We start from the raw sequence: 17,880 nt of genomic DNA, 5'->3' as shown, positions 1-17,880 counted from the left end.
TAATGTAAGACATTACTTACTAATAATACTTGAATATTTTACCTGTTACAATCTCAATTAGGTGTGTTATACTGCATTTTAACCTTGTAGTGACCAAATGTTGTCTTTTCACGTGACGTGTCCATTTATGGGGACCTACGAAGAGTGTCCCGCCAGGGTTTAACAATTAGCCCTCTGCTAAAAATTTCTGAGAATCTGACTGCACCATCGTTGGCTTTGTCAGTCATTGTTTATGTTTTTGTTCGGGATTTTCCATTTTTGTTAAATTCCAAGGTGTCCGATAGCTGAACTTTCCAATGATACACTGTACTGTATCTAATTTCCCATAGTTAGATTTAGCAGGAATGTGGAAATTTTTACATAAATTCAACATGACCCTACTCTGTTAATACATGACCCCCTCTCATTAAGACACATACTGTACCTGCAGGAAACTTGTATCTTGTGCCAAGACACCCAAGCAAGTTACACTTACCATTCTGGGCTCACTGTTAGGAATATAATGTTGAACCATGCATTATGTTACAGTAAATTATTAATTTACAGGCAAGCATGGTCTTAGTAGCATGCATATATTAAAAGGACCAGATAATACTGCATTCAGATGGAAGTTCCTCAGAGGTGCATGAAGTCCCCCACCCCCCCCCAAAATAAGGCCTGTGATCTTTTGCATCTGTTCAACTATTGCTTTATTTAACCCCACTTCCCAACGGCTCGGCCTCAACTGCCAAGGAACATAATGCTGAATTTTGCCTTTGAGCGAACAATAAAACATTTAGCACATAATGATTTTAACGGCACCAATTAAATGTTAATGTTGGGATTTAAGGAGTATCCACTAATTTTCACGGTATACATCTCGTGTTCAATCCGAAATCCTGCAAAATGATAAACACTGTAGTACATTAATCTAGACAATTTTCAACATCTAGGCTATTTTCAACATACATGATATACTGTGCTGAAAATGCTAAATTTGAAATAATAATCAAATAAAAAAGGAACATGAATTAAATAAAACTATTTTAAGTAACACCCCAATAATAAGTATTCTTTCAATCTCTGGCATGGCACAAACTGACACAATTGTTGTCATTACACAATTAGGCCACTATGTCAAATTGGGTTCCTGTATCTTGTTAAACAGCCACAGTTTTGAGGAGAAACAACTTAGAAATGCATTTAATACTTATTCAAGAATTCCATACATTATTCAGGTTTAAATTTAAAGTGAATTGAAAGATTTGTTTCTAAACATACATTTTGCATGTTTCATGATAACCCGAAAATGTGCAGACTGAAAAAAATTATGACTCATTAATGGAGATATAGTGTTAAACAGTTTTTAACCATTTCAGTCTGGAGTGCGTTATTAATCCCGTCCACTATATGAGGACTTGAGTGCCTCTGTTTGGATGAGCGGTTATCCTGTGCAATTGCGACGTGCAGGTTAAGAAGAATCATCTTTTATTGTCAAGAACATGCATGTATATATTTTTTTCCCCTCTGCATTTATTCAATTACAGCTGTTAACAAAGTAAACACACGCTGTTAATGGCACACACTGGAGCAGTGGGATACTTAAGCGCCTGGGGAGCAGTTCAGAGTATCAGTGTCTTGCTCAAGGACACCACAGCTGTGGGTGCGGGGGTTGTTGGGGTGGATGGTATGTTGTTGCATTCTTTCAAGCTCCGTCCGCACTTGATGAAGCTGACGTTATTTTTTAAACAACATTTGTCTGCCGGTTGGTGACTTGATGGTGACAGGCCAAGATCTTAACCACTTGGCCACAGCTGCAGTTAGCTTGCTAGCTATGCCTCTCCTTCTTTTCCGTTTGGCTCGTCCCGTAAGAAGTCAGCACAGCGCGTCATCTTTTTCCATGTAAGCCTATGTTCTGCATCCCCTCTCTAATATCAACTGCCCTCATGTCTTCCGTCACTATGTCTATCAACCTTCTCTTAGGTCGTTCTTGAGCTCTCTTGCCAGCTCCATCCTCATCATTCTTCTACGAATACATTTACCATCTCTCCTCTGGATGTGTCCAAACCAACAAAGTCTGCTCTCTCTAACTGATGAGAACTGAACTCTGATGAGCTCATTTCTAATCCTATCCAACCTGGTCACTCCTAGAGAGAACCTCAACATCTTAATTTCCACCACCCCCAGCTCTGCTTCTACTTTTCTCTTCAGTGGCACTGTCTCTAAGCCGTACATCATGGTGAGCTAGCTAGCTATGCCTACACTCTGAAAATGCATTCTCCCTTCGGATAGTCCGTGGTGTGGCCGCTTTAGAGCGCCTTGTTGTCGTGGCGTGGAAAAGCCCCATGATGACTCAGTAAGTATTCCAGTAAGTAGATATAAGTGGATATATTTTCGCAGTTCAAACATAGTTTTGTGTACGCATAAGAAAGATGCTAGACAAAGTAGCTTAAAATTTTCCAGGTCGTAGTACAGTCATGTGATTGACAGCGGATAGATGAGCAGGGCGTGGTTTCAGCGTAATCAGCAGACACACCCACAGCTTCTGAGAGTGGAGAGAACGGCTTGATTTTTTATTATATTGAAGCCTCATTTGATATATTTGGTGATTTTTTTTTTAACCATTTAAAGTTGGCAGGGTACCAACACTCTTCTCTGTGGTGTGTCAAATTTACTTACATTTAGATGCAGTATATTTCTTTTCACTTTTCAGGGACTCTAATGTTTCACATTTGGGAAACAGGAGATTCAAATTTTTAATTATTGTACAGAAGAATGGCAATGTCATACTGTTGGCTAATGCTTTGTCTGGGAAAACATGCTTCTGGGCACAATGATAGAAACTACAGCATAGACTACAAAATACAAACTATTTGTCATATTTGTGCATGCCATGCAGTAAACGTAAGTTTTTGACATTGCGCACTGTGACAACCACCTCGATACGCTGAGAGTTGACTTTCTTGCCCTTCTTGTTCCAGTAGACGACCGGCTTAGGATTCCCAGTGGCTTGGCACACGAAAGACGCCACGCCTCCTGATACACCAATGTGGTCTGTAGGAATCTTGGTGAACTTGGGAGGAGCTGAGAGGAGAAAGCAGAAAAAAGAAAAGAAAACGTGAACGTTGATCACCAAAAATGACTAAATAACAAACACCCTGCTGACAACTTCCAAATTTGCACTGGCCACAGTCTGCTTTGTGCTACCTTGTGTTGAGCTAAATTCCTGGGTATCATTTAGAGGACATTCTGAAGGACTTCCTGTGGGTAGTAAATAAAAAATAGCGTTGGGCTTCAGAGGAACACTCTCCCTGTTCAACTCGGTCTTTTACACTCTGCTTCTTCCAGGCCAGTTGAGCCCTGAACTGCAGCAAGTCACTCCGGGTTCTTATGCAAACATTAAGTGGACAATATACAAGCATCTAATTGGTGTGTATTAATAACAGATGGGTCAATTTGTCACCTTGGGGCATTTGCACTTACAAATTCTAAAGATCTTTACCATTTCAGTCAGTCTATCAACATTACTGCTAATTTGTTTACCCAGAGGGGGGAAATTGAGGAGAATGATGGGGACTATTATGTGTTGTGTTGGAGTGCAGGAGTTGAAAAGTGCTACAATTGCCCTGTGCAAGAAAACAACAATTTTCCAAGTCGGCCATTGAGCCACTATTACTGAACCTACATTTTTCCTGGCAAGTGATTCAGATCAATCAGTCAACATGCACCCGCCCCCTTGCGATCTGTCTGTGGCCTGTTGCCATGGTGGCCAGCTTAACTCCTCGTCAGCTACAGAAACGCTGCGATCCATCAGGGCGAAGGCAGGATGACCCTTACCATGGCAACCTGAATCCCTCCTCCCACTTCTCCTAAGTCTGGGCGGCTAATGTCCTGCTGTGTTGACTCACTCCTTTTCTGAAGAAGGAATAGGAACCGAAAAAAAAAGCCTATCAAACGATCTCTTGCAGATTCTAAAAGGCTGTTAGCACAATTTCACATCTCACTGGCTATAACAAGCATACGGTTTCATTTCGGTGGCTATAAATCAGTGAACATGACCTTGCTAAAATAACAGGTTTTCTGAGATGAAAGTTTATCAGGCAATCTATATTTAGGGAATGGAACTGATATGAATTTTGCGATTCTGATTCTGATTATCGATCTGATTCCATTTCGATCCCCATCGTGATCACTGACCTTTATAATTCTAATGGGGAAAAAAAATAGATAAGAGATATGTCAGAAAGTTTCCAGGACTGGTATCACCACAGATTGTTTTCCCTTTGGAAGTACAACCCCAATTCCAATGAAGTTGGGACTTTGTGTTAAACATAAATAAAAACAGAATACAATGATTTGCAGATAATATTCAACCTATATTTAATTGAATACACTACAAAGACAAGATATTTAATGTTCAAACTGACAAAGTTTAATGTTTTTAGCAAATAATCATTAACTTCGACTTTTATGGCTGCAACACGTTCCAAAAAAGCTGGGACAGGTGGCAAAAAAGACTGAGAAAGTTGAGGAATGTTCATCAAACACCTGTTTGGAGCATCCCACAGGTGAACAGGCTAATTGGGAACAGGCGGGTGCCATGATTGGGTATAAATGGAGCTTCCCTGAATTGCTCAATGATTCACAAGCAAAGATGGGGCGAGGTTCACCTCTTTGTGAACATGTGCGTGAGAAAATAGTCGAACAGTTAAGGACAATGTTCTTCAACGTACAATTGTAAGGAATTTAGGGATTTCATCATCTACGGTCCATAATATCATCAAAAGGTTCAGAGAATCTGGAGAAATCCCTGCATGTAAGCGGCAAGGCCGAAAACCAGCATTGAATGCCCGTGACCTTCGATCCCTCAGGCGGCACTGCATCAAAAACCGACATCAATGTGAAAAGAATATCACCACATAGGCTCAGGAACACTTCAGAAAACCAATGTCAGTAAATACAGTTTGGCGCTACATCCGTAAGTGCAACTTGAAAGTCTACTATGCAAAGCAAAAGCCATTTATCAACAACACCAGGAAATGCCGCCAGCTTCTCTGGGCCAAGCTCATCTAAGATGGACTGCAAAGTGGAAAAGTGTTCTGTGGTCCGACGAGTCCACATTTCAAATTGTTTTTGGAAATTGCGGACGGCGTGTCCTCCAGGCCAAAGAGGAAAAGAAACATCCGGACTGTTATGGACGCAAAGTTCAAAAGCCAGCATCTGTGATGGTATGGGGCTGTGTTAGTGCCAATGGCATGGGTAACTTACACATCTGTGAAGGCACCATTAATGCCGAAAGGCACATACAGGTTTTGGAGAAACATATGCTGCCATCCAAGCAATGTATTTTTCATGGAGGCCCCTGCTTATATCACCAAGACAATGCCAAACCACATTCTGCACGTGTTACAACAGCGTGGCTTCGTAGAAAAAGACTGCGGGTACTAGACTGCCCTGCCTGCGGTCCAGACCTGTCTCCTATTGAAAATGTGTGGCGCATTATGAAGCGTAAAATATGACAACAGAGACCCCGGACTGTTGAACAGCTGAAGCTGTAGATCAAGCAAGGATGGAAAATAATTCCACCTACAAAGCTTCAACAATTAGTGTCCTCAGTTCCCAAATGTTTATTGAATTTTGTTAAAAGAAAAAAGTGATGTAACACAGTGGTAAACATGACCCTGTCCCAGCTTTTTTGGAACGTGTTAAAAAAATATTTAAATTAAATTAAATTCTAAGTTAATGATTATTTTCTAAAAACAATCAAGTTTATCAGTTTGAACATTAAATATCTTGTCTTTGTAGTGTATTCAATTAAACATAGGTTGAAAATGATTTGCAAATCATTGTATTCTGTTTTTACTTGTTTGACACGTCCCAACCTCCTCAACTTTCTCAGTCTTTCTTGCCACCTGTCCCAGCTTTTTTGGAATGTGTTGCAGCCGTAAAATTCTAAGTTAATGATTATTTGCTAAAAACATTGAAGTTTATCAGTTTGAACATTAAATATCTTGTCTTTGTAGTGTATTCAATTAAATATAAGTTTAAAATGATTTGCAAATCATTGTATTCTGTTTTTATTTATGTTTAACACGTCCCAACTTCATTGGAATTGGGGTGGTAGAACCCCTGAAGTCTAACGCACTATCCAGCCTTCTCTGCCACGCCTTCATGCACCCTTGGAAGGATTCGTCCGGGATCCTCCACAGCTCCATCGTCACAGCCACTTTGATATCGTTCACGTCTTCAAAACAGGTTTGCTTGATGAGCCGGTGGAACTTGGGAAAGAGGAAAACAATTACAAAAAGCCCGGTCAATTGGGTAGGGAGGTTAAAAATGGCGTTCTTTTGGCCAGGAAGTGTCAGATGCTCAGGGCATTGTGAGCAGGCAGGGTACCATTGTGAAGCAGCCATGCGTTCTCCTGCCCCACACTGGACAAAGTGAACGCCGCAGTAGATGTGCTGGTTGATTATCTGGCCCACATTTTAGGTGGAAACATGTAGTTTGGGTTTGAAATATATCTTTTGTGACACCAGTCCTGGATCTTTTCTGACACACCTCGTACGTCTGGCTGAAAATGCAAAATAAATGTACAATAGAACATACAGTGGTGCCTTTAGATAGGAATTTAATTCGTTTTCATAATCATTCTGGAGGACACCACCCCAACTCCCTTAAATCCCCCTGTTCCAGTTGAAGAAAAACAAGCCCAAAGCATGATACTCCCACCAACATTTTTCTCTGTGGGTGTGGTGTTCCTCTGTTGATGATGTGCAGTGTTACTTTGGCGCCAGACATAGGAATTGTTGCCAGAAATTCTACCCCGGTGTCATAAAACCACAACACATTTTCTGGCATGTTTGAGACGTGAATATTGTTTTTGCGAAATTTAGCGATGCCTGGATATTATTCTTGGTTTCTTCCAAAAATATATATATATTTTGACTGGTGCATTTTCATTCTTTTTAGAGCCACTGCTTTTTGCAATGAGTCACTTGAAAAATATCATGTCATAGAGGCGCAGTGTCCTATGAAGAAATAAATGGAACAAAGCCAGAATGTCAGAAATGAAGTGGTTTCATCTAATGCTTAGGCACAATCCTCAACAGGATGATACATAAAGCTGGAGTTGGCACAGAGCAGTCAATCAGAACAAATTCGTGGCCATCATTCGTCCCAATAGCACCGTATGTCTGGCCTATTAAACCCAAAGAGAAGCTTGGGGACACTTAGAGCAGTGAGCCCCTAAAACCTGCGAAAGTACAAAAAAAAAAAAAAAAAATAGTAACGTCGGACCACCTTGTTCCTGTGACAGGATTATGACAGAATTTCATATGCCTTGTTGAGCACAAACACGGTCTCACTGGCTTTATGTACAGTCCAGAATGTTTTCTGTACTCTCTTAAATGCGCTTCAACACCAATCCTCTTGCAAAACCGACCCCGCTGGCAATGTTACCACTTAAGCCTCTTCTTAAAGCCAGGGAAAAGCCCCGCAAGGCACTGACTTTGTGTGGATTTGCACTGAACAAAAACTTGTTATGGCTGGATGGTTTCAGGAAGCTGCCTGGAAAATAGGGTACTAATGAGCGGCTCTTTCTCTTAATAGAAGCTTTCACTCGTTTTCACCAAAGCAGCCAGGTCGACTAATCTTCTACCACTTGCCTGCTTTTACAAAACACCTTTTTAAACCTGTAATCGTCTAAGTGACTGACTGAGGCTGCGCTCAGTTTCAGATTTAACAAAGCATTCGTCATGGGAGGGAATGGAGGTCGATGATGTCTGGCGCAGGTCAGGTTGCGATCGTCCCTTTAAAGTGGTAAATGCAAATTAAATGCATCCTCTTTGAAAGACGTATACAGGCCGGGAAAAGCTGATGTTGCAAATTGCATTTGGCTTGAATAGAGAAACATACCTGATGTCAGGGGTTTACAGTGTAAGCGGTTGTGGTCTGACAAGCCTTGAGGCCATTTTGACTAATGCATTTCTTCCTGTTCGTTTGTTTTGACAAAAGCTAATTGCATCTCATTTTAATCAAGCATAATAAGCAATTCCTTGACATAAAGATGATTGAGTCACAGTTGTATCCAAATCCAAAGTCTCTAGGAAATAAAATGCATAAATGCAATATACAATTAACTGTAACATGTTTTTTTAAAGTGCCCTGCACATTGATATGACTGTATAATCACTTATTACAATTAAACAATTAATTTAAACTACATTGAGCAATAGAAAAATAGCATTTGTTGCCTGTCCCCCTTCCTTTTCTTAAAAAAAAGAAAAAAAAAAAGATTAATTCATTCTGTAGTCATGTCTCTGGGTTTTCATTCAGCCCTGTGTCCAAAGCACATCAGCCCCCTCAAAAACATTTGGACTCTTCCACAAGTCACATGGTCCACAGTAAGTTGCATCATTCAGATCCTCTGCAGGCCATGGAAAGGCCAAAAGTAAGTGCATTAATTTTTCTGTATAATAGATGATATTTCAACAATGATTGGGGGGTTAAAATGAACCTCAGTCCTGTTACCTATATTATACTTTGGATGATATGTATTTTTTAATTTGTCGAATCACTGTCATTTGTTTAGAGTCAATTATTAGTTAGTTCATGCTATTAGCATGAATCAAATGTGGCTATATTTCATATATTTGATAAATCTATGCTTAAAAACTCACTCCTGTTTCGTTCAGTCCTGTTACTCAAATGAGCAGTTTCAGTAAAATAAAACAATCACATAAAAAAATAAAATAAAAAATAAAAAGTTGCCTGAGATGGGCCAAGACACATGAGTCGCTCAATATGTGTATTATCAGACTGCAATGTGAAAAAAAGAGAGTTATAATAAGCAAATTGCACCAATTTGGTGGAACGGTAGTTCAAAATTTGATATGATACATTCTGCATGAGATGCCTCTACATTCCAACGGAATACTGTACACAATACACGTATAGGTCAGTGATATGGCAACGAAAATGCAATGTGCTTTGTTTGTTTTGTGAGCGTGTACTGTGTGTGTATGTGCGTGTAGGTGTGTGTGTGTGTGTGTGTGTGTGTGTGTGTGTGGACCGCTGAGGCAGGAAATCAGTGCAAATGTTGTCATCAAAAAAATGATGAGAAACATGCTGATGGGACCTCCCGGCTCATCAAAACATTAACAAGCAACAGTCCAGTTCCAATGTCCTCACAAGGCTGCTTTCACTCCTCTATATCACACATACACACTCTCTAACACACGCACACATGCGCACGCTCTAACATGCGTGCACACGCTAACATGCGCACGCACACACGTGTATATACACACACGTGTATATACACACACACACACACACACACACAGTTTCTTACAGACATGCAAACAAAAGCCTGGGCATGCCAAATCCCACACATGGACTGTCTCCCCATATATTCACACATGGTACATCCCATTCACACCTGATTACATATAGCAGCTGCCATTCACCAGAAGAAGTAAGTAAGGAGTAAGTAAAATGTTCAAATCTGATTGACGGCCTATTTCAATGTCAACATGCAATCTCTCCAGACATCCTCCCTATTTCCCAAGAAATACTCCCTGCTATCACTGAACTTTTGTTGCTATGGCAACCAAATAATGTAGGACAGCCTTTTCTCACAAGAATTTAGGAAGGTTTCAGACAAAAAGGGAAGGACTGTAATGAGAAAATCTTTGGGACTTTACGAACATTATTATTATTATTATTATGAATTATTGTGACTTTTTAGCATTTCTTTTCCAAATCCACTGTCTTTTAAAAAATATTTTTTCCATGTATTTTCTGCCATAAGTCATTCATATACTACGTATTTACAGTCTCACTGCCACAGTATATAACAATGTTACACTACGTATTTATATTCTCACTGCCACAGTATATAACAATGTCCATTTTGAAGAAAAGTAGTCATATTTGACATTTTACTTAAATCCACCAGATTCTAACTTTCCCTGTGTATAACCATGATTTATCAAATGTCAGCGTAGTGCTATTTGACATTTTTACTATATATTACAGTTACAGTTCAGTTTGTATCCATTGTAGGTCGTTGATGAAATTCTTGTATTTTGTATTATCAAGCCATGTGACTACCAGGGGGCCCCAAGATTGTGTGTGAATGTGTACGCACATGCCCTTTTCACCCCTGAAATGATCAGCATGTGCCGACAGATGCTCACACACTCTTGGGGCCTGCTGGTAGTCATATGACCCCATAATATAACTAGCAAAAATACAACAATTTCATATGCAGGGCTCCAAAGGGAAAATGGTTGAATGTGGCAGTAGAAATGTCAAATAACTCTACTTTTAAAAATAAAATGCTGACTTTCGATAATGTATTGTTATACATTGTAATGGCAGTGACATTAAGAATGTCAATGAAGCATTTCTGGCCACAAAGTTGTCTAGAGGGAGTAACTGGCACTACATACAGTATAAATACTAATGATAATTTTATCTTTGAGAGCATGTGGCAGTATTGTTTTGTATTTTACATTTATTTTGTGAATTTTTAGCACGGCATGTCAGCCGTGTTTGTGGGGGGTATCACAGCGGACGTTGGTGGGAGCTCACAAAGGTTGATGTTAATGTTGCTTGGAAACAGTCCAATTAGCACATAATCTCATGCTTAACATTTTGTGAAATGCATCATTACTATGAATCTACATTTTGTGCAGTGGGGCTTCTGGCTATTAGACTGTCAATCATTGTTTGCAGCGATATACAGTGCCCTGAAAAAGTATTGGCCACCTTTGCAAATACTTTTTTTTTTTTTTTTTTGCATAGTTTCTCCGCTTTAATGTTTAATATCATAAAATAAATGTAAATATCAGACAAAGATAAAACAAGTAAACATAAAACATAGTTTTTAAATGGTGATTTAACTTGGCCCTATGTGAAAAGAATAATGGTCCCCTAAAGCTAATAACTGGTTGCCCCACCCTCAGGAGCAGCAACTTTAATGAAGTCTTTTCTATAACTGGCAATGAGTCTTTCACATCTATGTGGAGCTATTTTGGGCCACTATTCCTTGCAGAATTGTTTGAATTCAGCAACACTGGAGGGTTTTCGAGTTATTACCGTGTTTTTATACAGTACAATAATGCTGAGTGCAATTTATCTAATCAGAAAACATGTTCCAAAAAAAACTAATTTGGGTGTTTTGGGGGGATGGAATGAATTAATTGCATTTCTAACCATTTCAATAGGGAAAGATGGTTTGAGATATGAGTGTTCTGAAATTTTGAATGAATTAAACTTGTATCTCAAGGCACCATTGTATATCAAATGAATTTTCCCCATTGAAATATTGAAGTTAATAGAAATGCCATTAATCTGTTGCAGAGACCCTAAAAAAACAACCCCCAAAAATGTTGCTACACTTAAAAAAAGGGGGGGGGGGAAAGCACTGTATTGAATCAAAACATAATAAAACAAAGAATTTAAAGCGATACACTATTTTTATCAATGTTTAATTACTGTACATATTGTAGTATTTATGTGTTGGATGTGTGCCTTTAAAGGCATGGCCTAGTGAGTGACGTCAGAGTTCGGTGTGAGCGTTTGGGCTTGAGTTGTGGCCTACAGCAGCTCCTTGTACGTGTTCTCATTTTCTATTTGTATGTTTGACTGTCCTGTTGAATACAACTGAATATGCTTCATGACAATAAATGTAAAATACAATAGACATACCTGAGGCTGCAGAAAGATTGTTCACATTAATTAGCAGGATGATGAGATGCAGTAGGGGAGACAGGGAGGAGGTCCTGGAGCGGAACCCAGGGATCAGCCTCCTGGACTGGTCTGGCGCACGGCCTGTGTTGGACAGCATGGTCCTGCTGTAGGCCGCTTGGAGATGACTGAAATGTGGTTGGGGCTTCGCTCAGCAGGGGTAGGCACTCTGCAGACACACACAAGAACATGAAGGTCAGCCAAAATGGATGAAAACATTGTCACCGAATCTCTGATTCATCGCTGAAATGTCAGCGCACTGCAAGGGGAAGAGCGGACTCATCCGAAAATTCAAACCGAGCTAGGTGAAATCCTCCTCATGAAGAAAAATTAAAGCCAAATTCATGCTAATGCAGGATTAAGTCTTTTGATTTCGCCAAAGCACTTCAAACTGGGATTAAGGGCTCATGTGGGCCAGCCCTGACTCAACTAATACCAGAACAATAGAGCTACTGTGCACCAACTAAAACAAGAAACAAGCTGAAATTGTTATTTTGCCACACTGTTTCAGCATTAATGAGCCTCTGTACCAGTGAAACTTGAAATAAGCTGCAGTGATACATTTTTACCCTCCTCAAAAGTCTTACTAATTTAATTTAACTGTAGCGCTGACCGAAATAATTCGATTTCATTGTTATGGTGCAACATAAAGGAGTAAATAATTGACCTCTAGTTTGCCACAGTAGTGGAAAACATTTAATTGAGGGGTCAGAATGTCCTGCGATTGGCTGGGAACCAGTTCAGGGTGTACTCCGCCTCCTGCCCGATGATAGCTGGGATAGGCTCCAGCACTCCCGCGACCCTTGTGAGGATAAGCGGCTCAGAAAATGGATGGATGGATGGGTCGGAATGTGGCAAAAATGCAATAGTGGCGTACATGTCAAAGACTTCAGATTTAAGGGAGGTTGTCATCCGTCCCTCTCTTCGTAAAAACACGCCCGGCCTCCTACGTACGGCTTCACATAATTTAGCTCTGTGTTCATGCTGAGAATCACACAAGCAGAGTAGAGGCTCACTATCCCTCCATCAATAACTCTTCAGTCTGTCCTCCACCTCCTCTCCTCTATGACAAAACAGTGGTAGGGGAGAAAGGAGCCTTTGTCTACCTGTCACATATGACGCACATCCGAACTAAACCACTAAGTATATGGGTGAAAATAATGAGGCACACCACAATTAATCTATTCGTCAGAGGCTAGGCTAGTTCCATCTGAAACTTTTTCATTTTACCAAGACATTTTGAACAATTATGTGCATCCAACATTGCAGGAATCGTTTAGGAAATCTGCCTCAGCCGCAAAAAACAGGGGCCTTTAGGGCTGCCACACACCAACTGAGGCGGCCAAAAGTGAGTCAAGTGGACCATCACAAAAAAAATTAGTTGAAGATTCTTCACCACACAGCAAGAAACTGAGCACCACACATCGACCAACACGCTGCACCAAAAATACTGCGAGCCTGTATCAGGTTTTGAGGCACCTCATACAGTATACTGTTCTGCATTTTTTGTTGAACGACAAAAACATGGCGAGATTGTCAAGGAAGAAGAAGATGGCCACGAAGAAGGAAATGGGTGAGAATAAGAAGAGTGTGGATATTTTGTGAGGATGTTGGCAATGATCTATCGTCCCATTTACTGACTGTATGTAGTCACAGGTACATATGAAATTATAAATACAGTTAAGTATTATTGCAAAACACAATATATACTGTATATATACGCAGTACTGTATATATATATTGCATTGGTACGGCTTGGCAGCACCATTTGGGGTCGCCGGCCGACTGGGTTTTGCTTACGTTTAAAACCCAGAAAAATATATGTGTTTTTTTGTTTGCTTTTTTGTGAAAGCTCATTTTTAATTGGCTGTTACATCTATGACATTACAATGCCATGCACCGGCTATTCAGATTTTGAATCACAGCAAAACCATTGGCCGACCGTAGGCCATTCATGAAAAGAAGTTTCCAAACCACAAACAATGCGAAACAGTCGGTTTTCGGCTGAGTCGCTCGGTGTGCATCAAGCTTAAATTTCATATTCTGTAAGTAACTCAGGAATGCAATTTCTGTCGAAATTAAATGTGCACGCTGAAGAGCTGACACTGAACTGAAATGCTGTGCAATTAATCAAATTGTTGAAACGAATGTGAATTCGTAAAATGTCTCTGACTTTTCTCACTGAAATTATGGAATTATGCAAAAAATGGGGATTTTGAGAATATTACAAATAGAAGCTTGAATGAACTGAATTTGTTGATATTGAAATGGTTTGAATCTGCTAAGAAGTTTGAAAAGACAGAGATAAATTGGAAAACCTCTCCAGCAATTTGGGAAATTTGAAATGCAAAATTTGGAATTCTGGGGGAATTGGGAATTTTTTTTAATGTGAGTGAAAATATTTTCCAAGATGTTCTGAATGATCTAAACTTTTGAAGTTGGAATGGTGTGATTGAGGAATGTGGAGGAATTAGGTCAAACTGTAAAATGTCTCCATTAATTTGAAAATTTCATCATGGAAAATTTTGGGAATGTGATAAATAATTGCCCAATATGTCCCAAATGAGATGAACAGTTTGACGTTGGAATGGTTGGCCCGAATGTTGAGAAGTTGTGAAATGTGGAAAGATCTAAATCTTAGAAAATAAAATATTAGAAAATATCTTTATTTTGACATTGGAATGCTTTGAACTGCTCTTCAGCATTTTCACAATTAGCCGAGTACTGCTTTTGACAATAAATTCCTCTTTTAGTTTTATCGTTGTTATTGTCAGGTTTAACTATTCATCACGAATACTCTTATTTGCACAAACAAAAAAGCAGAAGAAAACAGGATGAGCAATTTGAAAAATACAGAATGGGTGGTGGCTGCTTTGTGGAGTATGTGGCTAAAACATGTGGCCGGAACATCTGCATCACGAATTTATGTGTTGGGAATGTCACTTCACATTTTCCTGTGTGGAGTTTACTGTACATGTGCTCCCTTGCCTGTGTGTGTTATCTTCGGGTAAACTGGTTCCTTTCCACATTCTAAAAACATCCGTGTTAGGTTTAGTGAAAACTCTAAATTGCCCTCATGCGTAAATGTGGGTGTCAATGGTTGTTCGCCAATATCAGAATCAGAATCAGAATCATCTTTATTTGCCAAGTATGTCCAAAACACACAAGGAATTTGTCTCCGGTAGTTGGAGCCGCTCTAGTACAACAGACAGTCAATTTACAGAGTGTAAATTGTGACCTGGGATTGACTGGTGAGTGTAATCCGCCTTTCACTCGAAGTCATCTGAAATAGACTCTGGCTCACCTGTGACCCTGAACGGGATAAGCAGTAGAAAATGGATGGATAGATGCACAGGGAAGTCAGGGAGTGAGGGATCTGCTGTCTCATTCTTTCTCGCCGAATTTTTTTTCAGGCTTTGGATTCTTGTTTGACGTTTAGACCAAACATCCATCCAGCCATCCATCCATCCATTTTCTGAGCCGTTTCTCCTCATTAGGGTCGCGGGCGTGCTGGAGCCTATCCCAGCTGTCATCGGGCAGGAGGCGGGGTACACCCTGAACTGGTTGTCAGCCAATCGCAGTAGACCAAACATTTTCCTTGGAATTTTAGATCATGTTCCAAGTTGTTAAACTTCTAAATTTATGAAGTTATGAGGGTCGACTGTTTGGAGTAGGAGGCAAGCATATTGTTTTTGAAAATTTTGATCCAGCTTCAACATTTGAGAAACACTGCTCCTGCTGGTCCAATACTTTTGTACAGTTTGTGTAACTGCCTTGTTAGGGCCAGTAAGGCCTTCAGAAGCACTAACCTACATTTACAATGTAACTTCTAACATTTGTTCCATGAAAGTGTAATAAGTCATTCCCAACCGTCTGTTCTCTTCATTTCGTAGTTCTCTTGGCTGCACCACTTCCAGGACATCTGGCTGTTGGATTTTATTTGTCTAATCACATTTCAGCCTCTCTGTGTTGACATGTCAATGTAATCTTCCCCAGAACCTTTAGAATCAGAGATGCTAGCCCATGTCATTTAAACTACAGTATATTAGCAATGGGATTGTTTCTTTAACCAATCAGATTTAAAATTTGTCCTCACAGGGAGCGCTGACCCTTGATGATGTCAGCATTTTTCTGTCACCTGATTGATTGGTCAGATTGATTGGTCAACTAGCAAAACACGTCTGTACACATGAATACATTTTAATAATCAACATCTCTGGCAAGTACGACGTATTTCATTAAAAAAAAAAATCTGTTTTTGATAAACATTGATTCTGAACTGATCCAGATGGCACAGTTGCGTGCTGTTATATTACGTTTTTGGCACATATAGGCAAACATTTACATGGTTTATATATTTGTGACGTGATAGTTGTGGAAAACGTGTATTGGGTACGTCCCCACTGAAGACCAGCGTATCAAATGCACGGCCCGCCACTGTTAAATGCCCAGAGCGTGACATGGCATGTATCTGCAGTTGATAGGCCAGATTGTCATTGATGTATCAGCATGCACATAAGCGACGCCTTCACCTTTACATCCCCGCTGCGTGGGCGTTAATGGTGTGTTGAGATTACTGCTGACCCTTTCTTGCCTATTTTCCTAAACGAAAGCGGCATTTCTGGTGCGTTGCATATTCAAAGACTCCCCCGTCCACTTATCGAGCTAATGACCTGCTCCAACACATTACTGGCTGCCCCTTCCTCCTCTAAAAATAGCCAATCTGGAAAAACACATCTGTCTATCTGATATACAGGCTCTGTTTCGCTCACCACTCCATAACCTCGGTCTTATCACAGGCCAGCGTAATCGAGGTTGAATAGAAAAGCTTTCAACGTCTTTTTTTTTCAATTGAACAATATGACAAGAAGAATCAGGGCTGATTTAAGCTTCACCGGAAGCACGTTAAGTAAATTCTCCTCTTAGGGAAACTCAATTTGCTGCTGTTAATCTAACTAGGGCTGCCGCTCAGTGTGGAGCCACATAGCCACTCCAACATTAGACACTGCTCATATATATTTCACTGTCTGCTCCCTCTCTCCTGTTTACCGGGTTGTCGGAGGCCTCCCAATCTCACCGTGCCCTCAGCATAACCCATCATATCTTTCCTTCAGTTTATCCAGCGCTCCCTGTTGTCTTTCACCTGCTGACAAAGCCCCTTTCTCTCCTTCTCTTCCACTTTTGTCCCTCACCCAGCCTCCTAAACCCTTATATCTTACCCTCGTCTCACTTCTGCATTAGGTGCTGTTTTCCAGAAATCTCCTCATCTCCCTCCTCCCTCGTCTTCTTGTTAACCTCCCGTGATGCTATCCTCAGTGCGACACCCTTTCGTTCATCCCTTCCTTCTTCCAACGTGCACTCTAAAATCTCGCTCATGGCCAAATCCTTTCTCCAGTGCCTAGCTGCTCTGCAGCGACTCCTCCAGCTGCTGCTAAGCCATTGACAGTATTCAAACAAAAGGCTTTGGAGCGTTTTACAGCTGGGTTATTGGAGGAAGCCAGCCAAAGCAGATGCAGTAAGCAGCGGCATGCTGGTGGTTGGGTTAAAGTCTCTATTGGGCAAGTAGCAAGAAATGGACTGTGGTAGTGTTGAAAGGAAAACACAGGGTCATCATTAGGATCTGATCTTTAGGGGTGCGCTTCCCAGCCTGTCAAGAATTTATTACACAAAGGTGTTAAAATCATTTCGGTAAAATTTTGTTTTAAAACTTTAAAATTACAGAGGAGAAATTTTTCCAAGGACCCCTTTAGAATCATAACACCAATTAAACACAGCTACCATGTGTACCCCTAAATGCCATAGGAATGAAAACAGTCATGATGTTATGATTACACACACATTTTATTATGAAAAACAGTCATAATCTTACAAGAATAATGTTCTACTTTTCCGAGATAAAGTCAAAATATTATGATATTAAAGTCAAGGTTTAACAGCAGAAGGAAGCCATGTTTTAACAAGCGAATTTCAAAAATACAACTTTCCATTTGATGACAGACAGTACAATTAACATTGGTATCCACCTTTTGCCATTCATACAACAGATTAATAGCTTTGTGTTCAACTAAACAGGCCTAGATTTGTGAGTAAATTAGAGACATCATCATCATTATTTCAGCATATACTGTATACGTTAGGTGACATTTT

The 17,880-nt window shown here is 40.1% G+C and overlaps 1 protein-coding gene and 1 long non-coding RNA gene across 9 annotated transcripts in view; one reads left to right on the top strand and one right to left on the bottom strand.

The window, feature by feature from the left end:
• The window catches only part of LOC133488945 (receptor-type tyrosine-protein phosphatase S-like), a 119,533-nt gene that overhangs the window by 74,066 nt on the left and 27,587 nt on the right, over positions 1–17,880 (bottom strand). For 4 of the 8 annotated variants that reach the window (XM_061797495.1, XM_061797497.1, XM_061797499.1 and 1 more), the window contains 2 exons: positions 11,695–11,902; positions 2,915–3,063 (listed from right to left, as the gene is read on the bottom strand). In XM_061797495.1, coding sequence (XP_061653479.1) covers positions 2,915–3,063; positions 11,695–11,833 — 288 coding nt within the window. In that variant the 5' untranslated portion in view covers positions 11,834–11,902. The remainder of the gene's footprint in view (positions 1–2,914; positions 3,064–11,694; positions 11,903–17,880) is intronic. The other 4 variants (XM_061797498.1, XM_061797500.1, XM_061797504.1 and 1 more) reach the window with 1 other exon arrangement.
• LOC133488950 (uncharacterized) overlaps positions 8,375–17,880 on the top strand; it is a 30,637-nt gene continuing 21,131 nt past the window's right edge. The window contains exon 1 of the long non-coding RNA XR_009791776.1: positions 8,375–8,428. This is a non-coding gene — a long non-coding RNA (uncharacterized LOC133488950). The remainder of the gene's footprint in view (positions 8,429–17,880) is intronic.

The sequence above is a fragment of the Phyllopteryx taeniolatus genome, chromosome 14 (genome assembly GCF_024500385.1).
Source record: "Phyllopteryx taeniolatus isolate TA_2022b chromosome 14, UOR_Ptae_1.2, whole genome shotgun sequence".
NCBI classification, from domain to species: Eukaryota; Metazoa; Chordata; class Actinopteri; order Syngnathiformes; family Syngnathidae; genus Phyllopteryx; species Phyllopteryx taeniolatus.
This window is presented reverse-complemented; position numbering and strand designations above follow the sequence as displayed.